Source organism: Monopterus albus, unplaced genomic scaffold, assembly GCF_001952655.1.
Source record: "Monopterus albus unplaced genomic scaffold, M_albus_1.0 scaffold17.1, whole genome shotgun sequence".
In the NCBI taxonomy this organism is placed as follows: domain Eukaryota; kingdom Metazoa; phylum Chordata; class Actinopteri; order Synbranchiformes; family Synbranchidae; genus Monopterus; species Monopterus albus.
Genome location: NW_018127897.1, coordinates 19,094 through 39,539, shown reverse-complemented (window position 1 = coordinate 39,539; position 20,446 = coordinate 19,094). Strand labels below are relative to the sequence as shown.

Genomic DNA, 20,446 nt, shown 5'->3' with positions numbered 1-20,446 from the left:
GTATAAATTAATAAATTATATTTATATGAAATGAAACGGCAGTAGCCCTTTTCCCAGCAATCCATGGCTATTCAAATTGTTTCATTAAGTCTGTCCTACATTGATGTGAAATGTCTGACTTATGTGCTCAGCGGTGCCGTCATATGCAGTGCTGATAACCACACAAAGGTGCTATAAAATGTTTTAAGAAAATATCTCATCAACCTAGTAAACTGGTGACCAAACGACTTAAACATATTCGTATGAATTCCCTCCAAAGATGTCTTAAACATTATATTTTTACATTGTTTTTCCCTATTTATTTGTCACTGTTTTTGTAATAAATGAAGAAAAAAAAAAAACATGGTGTGATTCTTACGATTGAGTGCAGCAAAGCCCATTTTGTTTTCAGCACAGTGATGTCACCTTTACAATTTCTTGGTTTCCCCTAAAAGTCTGTAGCTGTTCAGACTTGATGTCGAGCTCTGATCAGAGAGCTCAGGTACAGCGGAGACCATGTTCACAACACGCAAGGCTAAAAGCTGCTGCATCCTAACTTAAAAAAACAAAACAAAAAGGACTATCGGTTTAAAAGCGGAAAAAAGCTTAGGCTGTCAAATCATGTCCTCTTTGCTTGCTCTGTTTACACAACAATCGGCACACTATCTACAGAAACGCACCCTTCATCCTCAATGCACACATGCACACACCCTGTCACACGACCTCAGTGGATGATTCTGTAGTTTACAGTAAGACCCTCAGGTTTATACAGACATGACCATCAGTTCAAAAGCTCCACCCGACCTGTCAAACTGTACTTGTAACAAATGGATTAAGCTATATACAAATTAAAACAGTAAGGCTATTTTAAAACAAAAATTTTGAGTTTTGCTCTGCTGGATTAGTTGTAAGTTAACCTAACAACTCGTGCTTTGGCTGCTAGCTGCCATGTATGGGGAAAACACTCGAACATTAACACAAACTGAAAATGCACCGGAGAAAAGTCTTGAGGGTAAAATAACTAAAGATTTTATTTAAAAAAAAAACTTTCACTGATAAGACACAAGGTCTGTCTGTCACTTTCGGCTCTCCCCATTAAGGGGTTTCCACACTGACTATTCGCATGGTTGAATTTTTGCAGACGTTTTACGCCAGATACTCTCCCTGACGCAACTCTGAATTGAACCCGGGCCACAGCAGCCTACACACCGGCAGACCTAGTCTTTAGCAGCTGAATTGAACAAACTGTTTCACAGACATACAGTGAAGATTAAGTCACAAACTTGTCCATTACAAATGAGCCAAAAATACACTGTGTGTGTGTGTGTGTGTCCTTTTTCATACTCGTCATCACTGTCCTATATCGGGTATTTCTTCTTTATGGTCAACCTATGGTTAACACGTCATTCACACTTTGTGAAACTGAGACTCATGATCACCCTCTGATGTGGGTATCTGTGTTTCCTGTTTTAGTTTACTGGTGGAACCCCAGCAGAGTATCGCAAACAGCAGACAAATCTCTTGTTATTGTCTCTTTACATGGATGGTGACCCCAGCTTCAAAACAAGTTTATAGGCAGAAAATATGCTTTTCATATTCAAAAGTTAAGCTGATTAATATCTGTCCCTTTAAAGGATACATCTGCTGCTGCAAATCCCCAGAGAAGACCAACAACACACTGACCCTATTAACAAATGTCTATGTATCTGATTTAGCTTATTGCTCCCTGCCACAGAGCTCAGTTGACTGTTATTTATCCTGATTAACAAGTCCGATCTGAATGAATCCTACACGCTCTCCTGCTGCCACAGATTCTCACTTGAGCAACAATTGCCAGTTGAGTGTTTTCAGGACCAGACATGCAGCTTACTGCATGTCACATGCTCATCAGTCTGCTGAAAGAACAGGTTAAACTATCTGACCTCAGGCCTGAGCAACACAGCAACAGAGACGCCAACGTTCATCCAGATATCAATCATTTCATCAGGTTACTGCACTTTCCCCCCCACACAGGACAGTGTGGATGTGATAAGGGGTAGCCTGGTACTCTGAACAATCCAAAACAAACAAAAAAACATAACATTTCTAATTTCACAGTGGAGTCTCCACTGCTGACAAGTAACTAGGTACAATTACTGTTCTATTTCATAGATTGTACTTTTGAACTCCATTCGTTTTATTTAAAAGCTATAGTTACTCTCACGATGGCAATTCAAAATATAAAAACCCATAATGAGAATATAAAATATACCCTATTTTAGTGCTTTAAATATGTGAACATTAACGGGAGGCTATGGGTTTCCATGCTTTTTCAGATATGATATATTTTATCTATAGGAAACAAGTGGGACATGTGAGCGGGAACAGTTCAGGAAGTCTGACTGATTCACTGGCCTGAGGTGAATGAATGTTCATTGTGGCGCACGCGCAGCCTTTACTGTCAACTCTGATCACTACCCACAGAGACTCTGGACGCTACACTTGCCTGTATAGACTTTAAGGTAATTAACATTAGCTCTACCTTTACAGAGCTGCAACATTAAATGTGAGGTACAATGATATACATGAATGTTAAATGTGCTAGTCCTCACAATGAATACTTTAACTTTTAGTACTTTAAGTATGTTTTGATGCTTTTTGTACTTTTACTTAAGTAACCTTTTGAATGCAGGACTTTTATTTATAACAGAGTTTTTACACTGTTGTGTAGTGTAACTTTTAAAGTAAGGGATCTGAGTACTTTTCCAGCACTTCTAGTTCTTTGGTAAATACCTCCAAAACCAACACCAGCATGTTAGCATTGTCATCGCTGTGCCTACAGTCTCACAAACTGGTAGCATAGCTATAGACTCTTAGACTTGTTTATTTAAAAAAAGAAAAAAAAAGAAACGAAAGTTCAATTGGATGTAATAAAATTGTCTCTGCTTATGCATGTGTCCATTTCACATCAATGGATGGGGACTCGAGATAAAATGTTGGTAATTCCTCCTTTGCGTTTCTGGGAACTATGTAATAGCAAAACAGAAACGAAAATAAAGTTCCGCTAAAGACTGTTTGCATGGAAACCAGACCACAAGTAACAGTTATGTCTCATGGAAAGTACTGGTTTACCACTACTATTTAGAATGACTCTGTTAAATGCTGAACACTGTGTTTTAGTTTGAATAGTTAATTATCGCTTAAGGAAAACGTAATTAGCTGGTTTTGTTGTTCAAACACTAAATATGAACAGGTGTTTTCATAAACAATTTACCAGCAATCCATTAAAGCAGAGGATTCTTTTATGACATTTGACAGTAAAATTTCTCTTTAAAAAAAATAGTAAATATCTATCTCACAAACATGCTAAGCTGTCCAGTATCAGGAAATACTCCTATCTCAGGCTTGGAGTGGACCAACTGACCATCCACTGACACCTCCACGCCGTCTGTGGGAGTAATACAACACAAATGTGAAAGGATGAGTTTCTGATCAAGGAATACATGGCAGGCTCCCAGTCCCAGAGCATGAGTGGAGTATAAATGACACACAGACACACCATCTCAGTACTCACTATCCTACAGTCCCTCAGTGGAAGTATAGTCTGGCTCTGATGTAGGCTGAAATGCAGAGATATAACAGAAATGGTCTGTGTGACAGGATTATCAGAATCAGCTTTACTGGCCAGGTGTGTTGGCCCAACGGCTCTCAATGTGCATGTACATTGTTCTTCTGTAAGGCAATGAGTAAACGAGTAAACAAGACAGAGAACAAAAACAAAAAAATGTGCAAACAAGAAAAGCATTAGGAAAAGAAACAATAAAGTGCTTAAAATACAAAAAAATATACACACACAGTTTAGTTGCAGTTTTCCAGACAGATATATACAAAGGTATATTTAGATTATTATGTTGACATGTACTTTACGGGTTAACAATATGTCAAATTTTTACACATTGACACACAATGTGCAAACAACTTGGCCTTTTTGGTTTTCCATACCTAATGTGCTTCATTCGTGTCTGGTGGTTTTAGCACATTCAATCTGTCAAGGACAAAAAGCACAATACAGTGAATCAGCTTCTTAAATGAAAAGTAATATGTATTATTCCTGAACCACAAAATAGATTTCTTTGGTTGTACAAATTCACTAGTTAGTCTTGTATGAGCTGTAACCTTTGACCCTAGGACCTCTGAACCCTTCCCGCCGACCTGTTCACAAGTAAAAGCCCCAAAGCGAACTGAAAGGTGAAAGAATAAACAAACTTACAACACTGCATTAATAATGTTGTGAATCCCAACTGGAAAAAAAAGATTTGCCAGCTGCAAATGTTATCAAACCGAATTTTAGTCAGAGAGAGAAACATGGAAAACTATCATTAGAAGACCCTACCTTAAATTAACACAAATTGCTACTATGCTGTGAGTCTGCAAAAATATCAGTCAGATACATAAATGGACAGCCTGTCAAGCAATGAGCTGAATGTCTGAATGAGATCAACATCTTGAGAGGGATTTCTAATTCTCACTGCCTCTCATGGCCCCCCCCGTTAACAAACCACTATACAGTACAAGCAGAGAGCAGCACCCTGATACCAAGCCTGTAGACCCAGATGTGTACCTTGTTCTTTTATTAAACAAATAGCCTTATGCTATTTATCTTATTTACACAACGGTATGTCATTTCTGTCTCTACATGGTCGCGCGTTTACAATTCTCCTCTGCTCTCTGAGTCGCGCGCGCGCACACAACGCGCCCTGGCCACTGACAGGTGAAGTGAATGACACTGATGAGCTCGTTACAGCCACCTGTCAGTGGGTGGAGTTTACAAGGCAGCACGACAACAGCGTGCATGGAAGGACAGACGGTGAACTGGCTGACAGATGATGAGGCTGACCTTCTGTACATCTTTTACAACTACATTTTAATGTGCAGCGTTCTGTGTGTGTGCAGATGCATAGCTGTTACTGAGGTAAAGCAGCGGAATAAATGACGTTTCGAGTTCATGTAGGCTACTTTGTCTAGCGTTAGCGAGATTTAATGTTAACGTGTATCCTCAACAAAACTCCGCTAGCAAGAAGCCTTTCAGGCTGAAGGCGAGCCAGGCGTGTTCCCTCGAATTGGTTCCCTTTTGTGGTTAAGCCGTTCCTGGTAGGCTAGTGGTTAAGGTGCAGCGTGCGCGGGTTTGATCCCAGGGTGCGTCGAGGAGCATAGATAGAAAGCAGATCCGACAGGTACGGTGGCCCGAGGCCATATATAGCCTTAAAGACAGATAGCAACATCTTAAACTCAACTCTGCACTGTACTGGCAACCAGTGTAGGGAGAGAAGGACGGGGGTGATGTGGGCATATACCTGGGTGATGTGGGCATACCTGGGTGATGTGGGCATATACCTGGGAGATGTGGGCATATACCTGGGAGTGTTCGACAGCAGCCGAGCCGCAGCGTTTTGGACCGATTAACATAGAGGGCATTAGAGTAGTCTAGTCGTGAAGTGATAAAAGCGTGGATGGCTTTTTCTAAGTCTGCACGCGATAAAAAAGGCTTCACCTTCGTTAAAAGTCTCAGGTGAAAAAAGCTGGTTTTAACCACGGACCTGATCTGTTTATCAAAATTAAAGCCACTATCAAATATCACTCCAAGGTTTTATCTGTGAGTGAGGAGGCTGAAGCACCTAAACTGGATACAACCGCAGCTGGATCGGGGATAATAATATATTCAGTCTTGCTCATTTAAATGAAACTAAATAGTCTGTAAAAGGAGAAACCACTTGTGTCTGAAAACTGTGGATATACTGTTATTTCTCAAAAAACACTCAAAGTTACCCAAGCACACCCTCTTTACCCACATACCCATGAACCTCTTTACCAATGAACCCCATACTATAATCTGTATTTGCACCAGCCCCATATGAAAATGACATCTGTCTGAATCTGTAGAGCACATCTCATGAATGTAGCAGCACCATTTAAATGTTTTCTTAACACAAAATATAAGTGAGGAGCATATAGGGCTACAGTCAGACGTGCCACATAAGAAACATGGGTTTCAACATGTGTCCATGTTTATTTTATATTTTATTGTGTCAGCTTGAAACCATACAACCATGTAGTGTAGTGGAACAGGAATGTGCATGGTGAATCAAATCCCAATCCATGAACCAGTAAGCGACGTCTTGACTGCACTTCAATGTCTTGACCACTAGATGTCCTACTGGAGCACTGTGTCATTGAGGCCTCGAGTCATGAACCATTGGTGTGAACACTGTGTCGAAGCTTCAACAAGGCCTCATCGGCCATCACTAATGATAGCATGTCACCGTATTTGTGCGATCTTCTGTGTAAATGTACAGTACATTACAGGGAAAACGATAGCGTGTCTAACCTTACTAGTATATACTGTGGCCACCCTGACCGGCCGCCAATGTTCATGTGTTTTGTTGTGTGCAAATGGGTTTGACACTGTTGTTGAAAGCTGTGCATGTATTGGTTACCGTTGTTTCGGTGAAATACCCGCGCTGTTCTGTCCAATGTGGGGTTTGAGGAGGAACCATCAGCTGCCAGTCACCATTAATGAACGGCCTGAAAAGCCTGTTTTGTTTAAATTAATACCGGGTTTTATTGACAGTGGAAGCAATGCCAGTATTTAATGACAAACTATCAGTAAGTGGACGTTAAAGAATGGTGTCCTGCTAACAATGGAGAGAACTTCATGTCTAAATCTAGATTACTAAAGATCTATGAGTATCCAGAAAAGAAGACCAACTGGAGGATGACTTGTATAAAGCTACAAGTAATGGAGTCTTGTAAAAACAAAGTAAGAGGGAGACCACGTGTTAATTCACTGCTGGTGCCCATAATGGTTAATGTGTACAAAATACTAAACAGAGGTGCTCTTCAAATGAAGACACTTCATTTTCATTGTAAATGTTTTTTTAATCACATATTTGTGACAAGCTTGTCTTATTCTACTCCTGTTCTACATCCTCTGGCCATGGTGGCAATGGCCAGAGAATGTAGATCCTGTCTGTTTGCTACACAAGATGCTCCAGATGACCAACATTTACATTTTCCATCTTTACAGATGGACACTACACCCCTTCTCTATTAAGCTGTGGATGGGTAAGTTCACCAGAATAGAAACAGTGATATAAAATATTCTCCATCTTCAGAGATTCTCTGGGTGGGCATTTTTAGGATGCAGTGTATGGGGTGGTTTATTGCATTGTTGTATGAAGGATGTCTTTGTTCTTCATGAATAAAGGTAGGTGACACTAATCTCACTAGACGTGGATTCACCAGCTTTTAATTACCGCCACAGGCTTTCTAATCCGTTTGCATCATACTAAATTTGGAATATAGACCTTGTGGTACAAGCAAAACCTACAGAGCTGCTAAAATATTCCTGTATCATTTTGTTCAAAGTAGAATTGTATTGAGACTGTACTAGTACTTGATGGTACTTTACTCGTGTTCACTTGCTGTATTTTGGCAATATGCACAACAGTAGGACTAACCATACTCTACAAAGATGTATACACAATATTTACATGGTTCATTATTGTTTCATGAAAGGCCGGCTTAACTGTAAAACTATTTATTTCAACACTTCATATTATACACTGTACAATGTATTTGAATACAGTGCACCTGAAGACCTGCTGAGGACATCAACTCCAGAACTTGAGGCACACGGCCCAGTGAAGAAGACAACCCAAAGCCTTGTGGGCTCACACTACAAACCTCCAAACAACAATTCAGATGGTAAATTGTTCAGACCACTGGGAAATGTTTCATTAAATTCCTATTGCTGTGGATAGTTTCTCAAAGTGAAATTTAACATTCCTTCAGTTTAGTGTTGCTTAAATGTGGAACCTTTTTACAAGAGCGGTGCTTTACAACTTAAATTACTGTTCAAGATCAAATTTGCATGGCCTGTTTCATAAATTGAGGGTAAACAGAAGTGAATGTTCCTTATAGGCTTGATGGTGAAGAACCCATCTGGTCTTTTGTTCGGACTTTCCACCAGTAATTCAGAGACGGCTATTTCAGCATGTGGTGAGATGACATCTTGAATCCCAAGGTGGCTTTTTTTTTTCTCTCTCTCCCTGATTTTGTCAAAATAGATAATGTTGACTTGGAACTTTTGCAGTGTCCATTGTGCATGTACAAATGTGCCTGCTCAAAGCCTTTGCTTCAAAATGAAGCAAACCTATTAAAATCAATGTGATGGTTTGAAATTGGAGCATATCATGCTTTAAACTCGGGCTTTTTTTCTCCTTTCCCCCTCAGGCACATTCCGTGGCCAGACAATCATCAGCAGCATTCTTGAGGACATGCACAGAGACGGGCGAGTTTGTTTTATAAATAGACCATTTATTGAAATAAAAGCTTTACAAAACTTTTTTTTTTGCAGCCACTCCATCCCAGCTAAGCCAGCTGCTGGAGTTTTGAATAAGATGGGGAAATCCCTACTACTGGTGCTGTCAAGGTACAGTACCTCACGTTTTCTCCATGGTGTTATAAAGACAGTCATGGGACTACAAGAGAACTAGTATGACCGGAGAAAATGTGAGGTACTCTACCTTGATGACTGCACCAGTAGGGATTTCCCAGTGTTTAAGGGCCCTGACAAAATGTTGAACACAGGGTTTTTTTATTTAAATCTGTTTTTCTTCAATAAAGCTATTACAACTTAACTCTCTGGTTCAGGTCTTGGTTCTTCACTGTGCTCCATCTTAGCCCAAAACAAACCAATAAACTCACTCCCACACAAAATAAAAACTTGAAAAATGTCCTTCACTGTCCACAGCTGGAAAATGGTCCCTCAAATAAAATATTCAAACATTTTTCTTAATGACTGTAATGCAACTTGTGCTTAATTCCATAAACACACGCCTCAATGTCATTATGAGGGTTGACAGGAATAAGGCTTCCCCGTTGTGTCCAGCCCATCTTAGCTTCAAGGCAGGCACGCTGTGAGGGAATGTGCACAGGCTATTTTTGTCTTTCCCCATAGCCTAAGCGTAGAGGACATTCCAATGAAACATGCAATCAAATTAAGATGTACAGTGTTTAAGTATACTACAGTCAACCTTGTAGAATTTGTAAAGTTGTCAGCTTTAAATGACTTTAAAGCAGAGTTACTAGTATAAAGCCTAATTTAGAGAACTGTTTAACCTATTGAATTGTTTAACCTACTGATATACACCGATCAGGCATAACATTACGACCACTGCACATCTGTATGCACTTCAATGCAACACTGCCTTAAGATTTGTGTTTATGAAGCTTGAACTGTATAAATTGTATACTTCTGTCCTGCCCATTGACATACATGGTCAGAATATTAGGAACACCTCTGAATATAGTGTAGCCCAGTACAACACCACCTTTATCTATGACCTCAATTAACATATAATTGAATTTGACAATCTCACCAAATGCACTTACTAAATGCACATTTTACACAAATAAGATTCATTAAAGAGCTATTGCATTCTTTATCCAGGTTTCTCACTATATGATGCACTTTGAGGCTAAACAGGAGTTTTAATGACAACTGTTTTCTCTAATCGATTCACATTTCTTGCACATCTAAGCCTCTCCTCCCATACTCCCCTGATCTTTCCTTAATGTTCCCAGCCTATACTTACTAGTCACATTAATGAAGTAACAGCATCGAACTGGAAAAAGCACTGTACATAAGTGTAATTGAGGCATCTGTACTTATTTCTAGTTTCTGCTTCTTCACATCTTACCATACCTTTTTACTCCACTAGATTTATTTGATAACTTGAGGTTATAGTTTCTTTTCAGAATTAGATGAATAAAAAGGAAATACAGTATAAGCCTAATCATGAGACTTCAGTAATCTCTGGCGAGACATTTACAAGCTACTCACCAGAAGTTCAAATTTTAACTATTAAAATTCTCTCCACCTTTACCAGGTACAACATTAAAATGATTAACACAATAATGCACCAGAAACTATAACCAAATAACATACATCAATGTAAAATACATTCTATTATTCTACACAGTGACTACTTTTGGTAATTTAGGTATATTTCACTGCTAATGCCTTTGCATTATTATTTAAGTAACGTGTTGAATGTAGCACTCTTACCTGTAACAGGGCATCTCGGTAAAAAGACGCCGACCGGTTTTGACCTCACTGGGTCTTCATCAGGGCGGAAACAAACAGGTGCAAACACTTTATAAGTTTCCATGCTGATGAAGATCCGGTGAAGCCCAAACCGGCCCGCGTCTTCTATTACGATTAGTATTAAATATCAAAGACATTTACATTAATAGGGCATGTAAAACTAGAGGAGTTATTTCATCTACAAGACTACACATCCAACTGGGAATAAATTACAAGTCAACTCTAAGATTTCTCCTAGATTGAGCAGGTTTCACAATTAGCCTGACAATTGACAGGCTCAAGCAAAGCAAGAGGACTGGACGGCTAATGTCCTACATTAGCATTCGGCTAACGCTAGATGAAGTATCCCACCTGGAATAGAAAACATCTATTTGGACAACTGTGTCAACAGCGAAGCACCTGTGCGCTGCCTACATACAGAACACAACACAGGAAATGTTTACTGTGGTTCTACAATTTTCTAATGTCATCTGTCATCTATCGGGAATCTCCAGTACAAACTTACAGAACCGCCACCGGAGACCAGCTTGAAGAACCCACCTGATTGGACAAATTGACTCTGCTCTGTGATTGGACTGTCACTGTCCAATCAGATTCGGGTGTGATTCACACTAAACCGCAGTAGCTCATCCACTGCTGCCTGCTCTTCTATTATTGTTCCACACTCCAGCCCACTAGGTGGAGTTAATGTACCGTAAGTTGGCTTGCAAACCGCCAATACACATCACAAGAAGAATAAGAACTACTGCCTACATTCTCATGACGATTTTGCATTTATTATTTTTCCTGCTCCACCACAGGTAGATTGTACTTTGATTTGGAATCACTTTTAAGATAAGCACACTGGGCATCACCTGCTGTCATGATCTCCAGCTCGGCCGAGGAGAGGTCAGTTGGGTCGGTCAGGAACATGTTGACATCTCCCACCGTGCACTGCTCCTCTTCTATACTGGGATCTACCCATTACTGCTTATCCAAGATGGGGAATGTGCACTCTGGCAAAAAATAAAAAGTCAAATTAAACAACTTTTCTTTAAGTAAAAGTTGAATGATTTTACTAGTATATAATCTCAGAAACAACGATGTCTTATTTTCATATCATATCCAATGATTACCAGTTCAAGATTTGTTTCTCCGTTTTATTTGGGTAGTTTTCAGAGAAATAAAAGGTGTCCAGTTATTCACATGAAAAAATGTAAGGCTAAAGGCCAAGTCTGGCAAGCCTTCAGATTTATAACTGCTTTAGAGGATGAATAAAAGCATGTTGTGTGTGTACATTTACTGTAAAAGTCTTACTGACATCGTGCCTAACTGGCTCACTGAACTCAGAATTTAGTTTGTTTTGAATTCTGCAGAAATCCTTTATGAGGTAGTGAAAGTTATATGCAAAGAAAATGTGCATTTCCAGTCAATATGAATAAGTTCAATTAAAATATGTAGTAGTGTTTAGTCTACTCAAACTCTATTCTGCCTGATCCTTCAGCTTATTCTGAAACTTAATGTTACTTTAACTGGAAAAGTAAAGCTGTATAGTCACATTATGTGCATAAAGACAGGACTGCTACAAACTGAAAAAAGTTATTTTTCACCATAGGCCTTAAGTTATGACTACAGCCTTATTTACCATTTAGCACTGTGCATCTGTTGGTTAAAAATGAATGTGGCAGGTGCTAATCAGGACAACAGAGTTAATGAAGTTAAAAACATACCAATATTCAATGGTAAGTGCAGCCATGGTTTTGTGTTTGGTCTGTGTATAAGCCTCACACCTGTCAACATGCAGTCATGATTATACGTTTTATAAACACCACCCAGGGGAAAGGTCCAGTCTGTCCAACCACTTGTGAACCAACCACCTGACCAACAATATTGTTTCAATGTGATTACAGTGCCATTGTCTATCTGGTATTTGACTTAAGGCTCAAGAAAACATACAAATGCAAACTCAAGGCAAAATAAAAATGAAAGCCTGTTACTGCAGAGCACAGGAACCAGCTCAGGGTAAACTCTGCCCCCCGTGAAAGGGGTGACAGTGTTAGGGGAAATTTTTTTTTTTTTGTCCACACATCCCTGCTGCGGACCCGTGACAATTCTGTTTAGTCAGGGTAGACAATCAGCCCAGTGTCCTAAGCACAACAATCACATGATCACACAGGTGTACAGGGGAGCAGTCTATCAGGTTAGTCAGGGGCACATGAATGGAGGCAATTGTCCATGGAGGCAAATACCAGCAGCTACTGTTCACCTGAGGGACCTGAGGCCAGACCCACAGTCCCCTACATAGCTTCAGGAATTTACCAGTCTGTCATCTCCAGCATGTCACTGCACTGCTGATGATAGGCTCAACACATCAGCAGCAACAGTTTCCAATTAAATTTTACATCCAGCACTTGCAATAATGGCGCATGAAAACATGGCCACACACCTCAATATGGGCAGAACCTATCAAAGCAGAGCTGCTAATAATTTTCTTAATCAAGTATTTTAAATGTTGTTTATATGTACAACTTATTTTCTACATAAAAGCTCAGAAAATTGTGAAAATTTCCCCAAGACTGAGATGATGTACTCAAATTGATTAATTACTGCACCCAAGTCTAAAACACACAGTTCACTATTACATTGTATACGACAAAAGCACCAAACTCTCACATTCAGAAACCAGCCACAAATCAGCTGATTATTCCAGGTCTAGAAGGCTAAAGAGTAAAACCTTTCAAATACAGACTACCAACTTGCTGTAGGGGAAAAAACAATCATTTGATGTTAATCAGGCCACGTAGTGCAACACTGATTTTTTTCAGATTTGGTGCCAAAGCATTCTTTTTTATATATTTTATTTGTTTAAAATGGTACAAAATGTTTACAGTAATAGCCTTAAGTTCATCACTCAGTTGAGCCGGTGCCAGATAACAGTATCTATAAGATACACTAGATTGTAATTTGCTCAAACAATAGATGACAAAGATATAGCAATAGTACCTTTGTAACAATAAAAACTATTAGCAATATTTTGGTGGACACACTTTCAATACAACTAAATTACATACATTATTCTGTAAAAGCTGCATTGCAATCTGCCCATATTTTACATGATTTCAAATTCATATCTTTTCATTAACTAAGACAGAAATTGGTGATACAAGACTATATATTTATAAAAATGTGGTTGCAAACTGCATTGTCGCAGTGACTGAATCTCAGCAGGCCTTCTCTGAAGCTGCTGTAACAGATGTATGTACAAAGCACTTAGACTTCTTTTTTGCTAAAACAAGGCAACTTCTTCAGAATAAATAAGCTCTGCACCCGTCGATAGTTCATATGTATGTATATTCCTAAATGTGTAAAAAAAACTTAAAAAATTTTCACCCTGTGAATGTTGTAAAACACAAAAGGTGAAGATGGTTGAAATGTGTTCGACACAGCATGATGGCCAGACCAACAAACACAGGACAGTCTACATGCACTACTTTCTGTGGTAACCCAGTTATGATTCTTCCAGTTGACTGGGTGTGCCCTTCTACGTCAGTATCACATTGTGAGCGTTCACTGATCACAGCATCAGTTTCATTGACTGGCGGAACTCCTTGACGCTGCCCCCTGGGTTGGGAGGGTCGTCCTGTGGGAAGGTCAACTTGTCTGGTGTATAGTCGTTCCTCTTCAGATCTGACACCAAGAAAAAAGGAAAAACATCAGCTTCATTACAGATTAGAATTAGAACACAAACAGTAGAATCAGTAGAAATAGAGAGTGTGGCCTGTACAGATGAACACAGCTGAGCAGTAATCCAGTGCAGGAGTCGTGTAACCAGACAGCAGCTGTAAAACCTCTCACCAGGAAGTTTGAGTTTCCGACAGCAGGAGTTGCAGTGGTGTTTTGCACGGAAGTTCCTGATGGCGTCATCGCCCAGGTTGGCTGGTCCAAACACCATATCATAGGATCTGCAGGAGTCGCACAGAAGTCGTTCAGAGGAAACATTGCAACAACAAAAAGGCAGCTGGTAAAGTTGAACCTGAACTCATTTTTAAGTCACAAGAAGCCACTTAAATGATAAAAGGTGATGTGAAGAATTAATGGAGAGTGTACTTACCCCTTCTCTCCGCTCTTTATGACTGAGGGATCTGTCAGAATCTCTCCCACACCTACAGAGGTACAAACACACACAAGCTTCGTTATCAAAGACATTAAAAAGAAAACCCAACAATACAACTCGACTAAGTGTAGTCAATAGAGAAAGACTATTAATGTAAACACATGCCACCACCAACAGATAAATTACATCCCCACAGGGCAAGCCATTGAGCTCAGCATGTTAATTCCACATGCAAAGTGAATACGTGTTGTTAAAAAAACAAAAACAAACCTGTTAAATGTTCCACACAGTTTAACACATTACAGTGCTCTCTCTCTCTCTCTCTCTCTCTCTTCCTACTAGGTCATATCACTATGTACCTCTGCATAACAATGGAAGCAAGTCTACACGAGCACCTACAGAATCCATGTGACCATAGTGTATACATTCGTTAGACCATGCTTTATAAGCATGTAGACAGAAATGACGATGATGTAGGCATATGACCATACATGTTGACCCTTGTATTTTCAGCCACTGGCATTAAAACTCCAGTGGACATGCTGTGTGTGCGCTAACATGCACGCTCGCTAAGCTCAATGACTTGCCATAACCATGTGAACTTCACAATTACAACAAAAACAAAAAGCCCAATTGGTTCAACTCTCTCATTGCAACAAAAAAACTACTTCAGATGAACTTGACTACATTGTAGTGATGTTAAGCTCGAAGCCAACGACTCGACACTGTATCGACCTTTCAAAGCAAAATTATTACAGCAAGATGTTTCGAGGGTTCGCTTTATGTGGCCACCCCAGTGAAGACTCAGTATGTCACAGCTGTGGTTTTGAATACTACATGTACCTCTCATTCTGCCTCAGTATTGAAGAACAGTGGTAGTGTCATGTTAAAAGTGATCCCTTTTCATAACACAAGCTTCATTAATAATAAAAACATTAAAACCACTTACAATCTGGCTGTGTCTTCCTGGTCTCAGATTTACTCCAGCCATACAAATGCAGTGTCAAAGATTTGAGCAGCAGATGCCATGAATTTTCAAAACAATTGCTTTCTATTGGTTTAGTGCGTCAGAAAGCCTCGTTTTATCCATCGCTGCTGCAGTGTAAAGGATTCACTGTGTCGGTATGTGGGCCTCATCATGTGTCCCGAGTGTGTGCCGAGTGTTTTACCCTGCAGGTCGAGCACCAGCAGCTCTCCACGGGTGTACTCGTAGGTCCAGTGGCTGAAGGCCAGCATGGTTTCCTCCAGGAGGTTGGTGGGCACAATCTCATCTCCATTGTTGTTGTTGAACTTCCTGAACTCCCCAGTGATGCACTCTTCTATAGCAAACCACTGTCCAGCAGAGTGACAGTAGAGCAGGAACACCTCCAGAAACCTGAACACACACACACACACACACACACACACAACTCAGGTTTCAGGGTGCCATGTCTGTGTCTTCACCCTGTGAACCCTCTTGAGTGCATGCTTACCTTGGTGAATAAGGAACTGTCTTTGGCCTGACTTGGTTGAAGGCAAACGTCAGCTTCTGTGCAGCTCTCTGTTGCTGAATTTCCTGCAGTGACACAGGAAAACCACAGTTCAGGTCCTGCACTATGACATATTGGAGTGTATTTGAACAAGCAAACACTATCGTGCACTTCTGGTAGAAAGTGCAAGGCAGGTTGTAAAGCTGCAGAGAACACCACCACACCCTGGAAGTGATGGAGCTACAGCAGTGCTCAAACCTGTATTTAAATCATGTCACTTGAGCCATTTAAAATATAAATACTGCTTCAGGCTGCAGGTACTCAACAATGACGAATACATCCTGAAGTTTAGGGTTGCCAGATTGTAGAGTATCCACCATATCCCCATCGTTCACTCTCCATCATAATAACCAGCATTGTGCAGAAAAAAAAACTTGCCAACTAGATCTTAACAGTAACACTATGTAGTTAAAATGACAAGATTGTTTGAGATCAGTAAAAACAATTCAGCAGCTCCTCAACACTGAGGTGCCATGCTCAAATCTACACAGACCTGAATCTAACTAAATCCATGGAGCGCTGCCAAGATAAACTTGAAGGCTTTTAATCTCAGTTCCTGTGGAGGTACTAAGCCCAGTGTTACAGCACATGAGATAAGATGATGCATCTGTGCCTCCCTACCCTGAGACAAAGGTGCAGCACAGTGTCCTCCTTATAGATGCTCTGCCAGGTTTGGACCACTTCAGGAAGGAAAGACTTGACTATATACAGGTGTCCTGGTTTCAGGATGTCGTACTCTGACCAAGTGCAGAGCACCTTGAGGGCCCGCCTGAGTCCTCCGCCCATCTCCTCCTTGCTGAGGAACTCGATTTTAGCACAGAGGCCTCGCTGGGCCCAGGAAGACATGCTGTTGTTGATAGTGTTGGGGGAGCTCTCCTCCAGGCGGTAGACAGTCACCGGCTCTCCTGAAGGAACACACAGTGGCAGAGTTGCAATATGTAGTCAATAATATTATGCAGCATTACAGACTTCATGAGGCTCTTGGTGATATCGCCGGTGTGTGAACCCTTGTGTGGGCAAATGAGTTAACGGGCAAATAGTGTGAAAGCGCTTTCAGTATGCTTCAATGTGTAGAAAAGGGCTAAAGTGTAACTCCATTTACTACTGACATGGGGTAAGTCATTCAAAAGCACATCTCTTTGCAATGCTACATTGATGGTACTCACTTCATAAATCCTCTCTTCTGTCTCATCCCTTGCAACCTATGTGATAGACCTGTTCTGAGATGGACAATAACTTCCTCATGCTCAACACAGGTAAAACTGAAGTACTGCTCCTTGTGCCAAAAGTAGAGAGGATGCAACAAGTGCTACACAAATAAAGTTTATTATTATTATTACTGGTAATACCTTACATTACAGCACCTACTGTATATATACTTTGTTCATCAGTGGCTTTGTGGTGACTGTGAAGCAAACAGCAGCAAGTGTGTGAGGGCAAAACAACACAGAAGCCACATCTTATAACTGGCTCCATACTGCATCATTCTCCAGCCGGCGTCTGTGAATGCTCAGGAGTGTCTGCGCTGTGTTTTCCCCAGACCTAACATGAAGTAGACCAATGGGAGGCAGTGATCCGGACCTACCTCTAGGGGGCACAGGGGTGAAGGGGATACTCTGCGACAGCCTCATCAAGTTGTTGCGCTCAACAGCTACAGGAGGAAAACAAAAACACATTAAGACAACTGCAAAGTGCACAGGAATAATATTTTACAGGCTTTGTTGCTCTTTCTCTCAGTGAAATGCTGAGCATTTTAGTTACAGCCAAAATAGTATAATCATAATTTTAGCAACTAAAACCATACATGAAAACATGATACAGAATACAGCCTCCTCCATGCAGTACATGTGTATGAATCCATGTCTAACCTGAGTACTGGTAGCTCTCCATGGGCTTGAAAGGGGAGCCAATAGCTACAGAGAAAAGGAAGAAAACTGTCAAGGTTTCGGCAAAAGTTTCTACAGGAGTACTTCATGTCATTTGATAAATATGCCAGTGTTAATCACTGGACAATCATCTGGGCACAGAATTCAACCAAAAGGCCCTGAGCTGTTCCAGCATCGTACAGCAGATGCCACTGTACTACTTCACAACAACAGAAGCTCACAAAGAGGCCTCATGGGCAGCCTGAAGTTATTCACGTTAGAAAGCCAGATATAAAACAACAAATCCTCACAGTGGAGATACTACAACTAGTTAACGTTTTGGTATTTTAGCTTGACAAACGATGAATGAAACAAGCTCCTTCTGCAATTTGGAGCGATGGTATTCACAGCAAAAATATAAATAAAAACCCCACACACACAAAAACACAACACTAATAAATGACTGCACTGTTTAATCAGTCAGTGTGGGTCACTCACAGTCCTTTCGGGGTCCCAGGTGGCTCTGACGTGGCATGTAGTGAGAAACTGCAGCTGTCACCACAGAAGAAGAAAAGCACAGTAAAATCTTTTTTTCTTTTTTTTTTTTTAACACAAATATACATTGATTATTACAGCAGAAATTCACACCCTGGTCCTGATGTACCATAAAATCACTTTTCTATAAATGAGTTGAGTTTTTCCAAAATAATGTATAAACCAGTTGGCCTTTCTACACCATCATCTAATGCAATGTCAGCAACTTGTCATCAACCTTTCTATGTCATGAACAAACCACCTAAAAATTCAATAATATCCTGGAAGTGCCACAACATCTCTCTTCTCATTTTCTGAGACTGTGCTTGTTACAGTACAGATTACATCACACAAGCACACATTAAACACAAAGGTCATTTTGATAATGATGTGCATGTGAATGCTGTTCAACCAACTGATTCAAACGGGTCTGTCCCAGCTAAATCATGTGGTGAAACTCTCTCTTACCATTTAGTGCATCTTTTCCAGGGGCTCGCCTGACACAGAGCAAGACAAACGGAGAGAGACAAAGAAAAACATTACAAAACACGAGATTACATACGCACAGAATCAGTGTAGCCCACAAATCTACGTACGAGCTTGTGTAATTCATTTGCAGTGTCCCAGCTTTAAGCGCGTTTCACTTAGCACTAGACCTCAACTTAGATTAGACGTAAACTGGTCTGACCTCTACTGTGTCTACAAGGCTCTGTAAAGTTAAAGGGGTTGTGGATACTACGGTCATGGCCAAAAATATTGGCACCCCTGCATTTCTGTCAGATAGCGCATCACTTCTCCCAGAAAATTGTTGTGATCACAAATTCTTTGGTATTTTTATGTTTATTTCTTTTGTTTGCATTAGAACGATACAAAAAAGTAGAGAAAACAGCCAAATCTGATCCATTCCACACAGAACTCCAAAAACAGACTGGACAGAATTATTGACACCCTCGACTTAATTTTTTGTTTCACACCCTTTGGACAAAATAACTGAAATCAATCACTTCCTGTAACCCTCAGTGAGTTTCTTCCACCTCTCTACTAGAGTTCTGGACCACTCTTCTTTTGCCAGCTGCTCCAAGTCTCCCAGATTTGAAGGGTTCCTTCTCCCTGCTACTGTTCTGAGATCTCTCCACAGGTGATCTATGGGATTTAGATCTAGACTCATTGCTGACCACTTCAGAACTCTCCAGCTCACTGTCTGAAATCATTTCTGGTGCTTTTTGACATCTGCTTTGGGTCCTTGTGCTGCTGTAAGACCCATGACCTCTGACAGAGACCCAGCTTCCTGACACTGGGCCCTGCATTGGGCCCCAGAATTTGTTGGTAGTCTTCAGATTTCATAATGCCAAACATACAGTGCCTGAAGCAGCAAAACAACCCCAAAACATCTATGAACCTCCACCATGTTGGAACCGTGGTCTTTTCTTTGAAGACCTCATTTCAGTACAATGATGTGCTCGAACAAAAAACTATTTTAGTCTCATCTGTACGTTGCATGCTCATTTACAGCCATTTAATGTTTAATTTTGGGTACCTCTAGATTACCTTTACACCCATCTTAACTCCAAATAGTCAAGTCAAGTTTATTGTCATTATGCATAGCACAACGAAATTTTTTCTGGCAGCTCTCGGCTTAAAAGACACATTATTTACATAACACTAAATTATACAAGTCAATATAAAAGTATGAACAAATAAAGAAGGATGTATGGGACCTAATCAGGTCAGCAGCAAGAGTATAGTAACATTATAAGGTGCAGTTCAGTGCAAATCGCAAGCCTTTAGGAAGAGGTGTGAGCATGTGTGTGTGTCTGCAGAGGTCCAGTGTTCTGTCTGTGTATGTCCATAGGAGGGAGGTTGTGTGTGTGTGTGTGTGTGTGTGTGTGAGACTAGGGGTTGGGGGGTGAATGATTTCACAGCTCTGGGGAAGAAGCTGTGTCTCAGTCTGTTTGTTTGAGTCTTTATATTCATGTACCTTTTCCCGGAGGGAAGAGGCACAGACTGTTGCCTGGGTGGGTGGGGTCTGCAGCTCATTGTCCAAAACGTCAATACGTCCGGCCCTCTGGATCCGATCAGTGTATAGTGAGTCCAGATCTAGGAGAGGACTCCCTACACTGTTTGTATTGCTTCCCAATATTAAGTGTCCTATCAAGTGAAGCCACCATCCATACTGGATCCATACTGGATGGTGGCTTCAGAAAACTGTGGTGACAACAAAAACACAAACAAAATTCGAAATATATATATATTAAAAAAAAAAAAAAGCCGAAAACCCCGAATTGTCGAAGACAAACAC

General features: G+C 40.5%; 1 protein-coding gene and 1 long non-coding RNA gene across 2 annotated transcripts in view; one reads left to right on the top strand and one right to left on the bottom strand.

Annotated features, from left to right (window-relative positions):
- Window positions 1-4,781: 4,781 nt before the first annotated feature.
- Window positions 4,782-9,066, top strand: LOC109955871 (uncharacterized). Its single transcript, XR_002274347.1, has 5 exons — window positions 4,782-4,930; window positions 7,043-7,080; window positions 7,604-7,722; window positions 7,939-8,041; window positions 8,251-9,066. It is a non-coding gene; the product is annotated as an uncharacterized LOC109955871 (long non-coding RNA).
- Window positions 9,067-11,264: 2,198 nt separating this feature from the next.
- Window positions 11,265-20,446, bottom strand: part of LOC109955892 (transient receptor potential cation channel subfamily M member 7-like) — a gene marked incomplete at its 5' end in the record, with an annotated part of 28,221 nt that continues 19,039 nt past the window's right edge. The window contains 10 exons of the mRNA XM_020592480.1: window positions 11,265-13,792; window positions 13,961-14,067; window positions 14,217-14,268; window positions 15,389-15,594; window positions 15,692-15,774; window positions 16,370-16,653; window positions 17,334-17,399; window positions 17,617-17,661; window positions 18,112-18,165; window positions 18,616-18,644. Of these exons, the coding sequence (XP_020448136.1) occupies window positions 13,680-13,792; window positions 13,961-14,067; window positions 14,217-14,268; window positions 15,389-15,594; window positions 15,692-15,774; window positions 16,370-16,653; window positions 17,334-17,399; window positions 17,617-17,661; window positions 18,112-18,165; window positions 18,616-18,644 (1,039 nt within the window). The remainder of the gene's footprint in view (window positions 13,793-13,960; window positions 14,068-14,216; window positions 14,269-15,388; window positions 15,595-15,691; window positions 15,775-16,369; window positions 16,654-17,333; window positions 17,400-17,616; window positions 17,662-18,111; window positions 18,166-18,615; window positions 18,645-20,446) is intronic.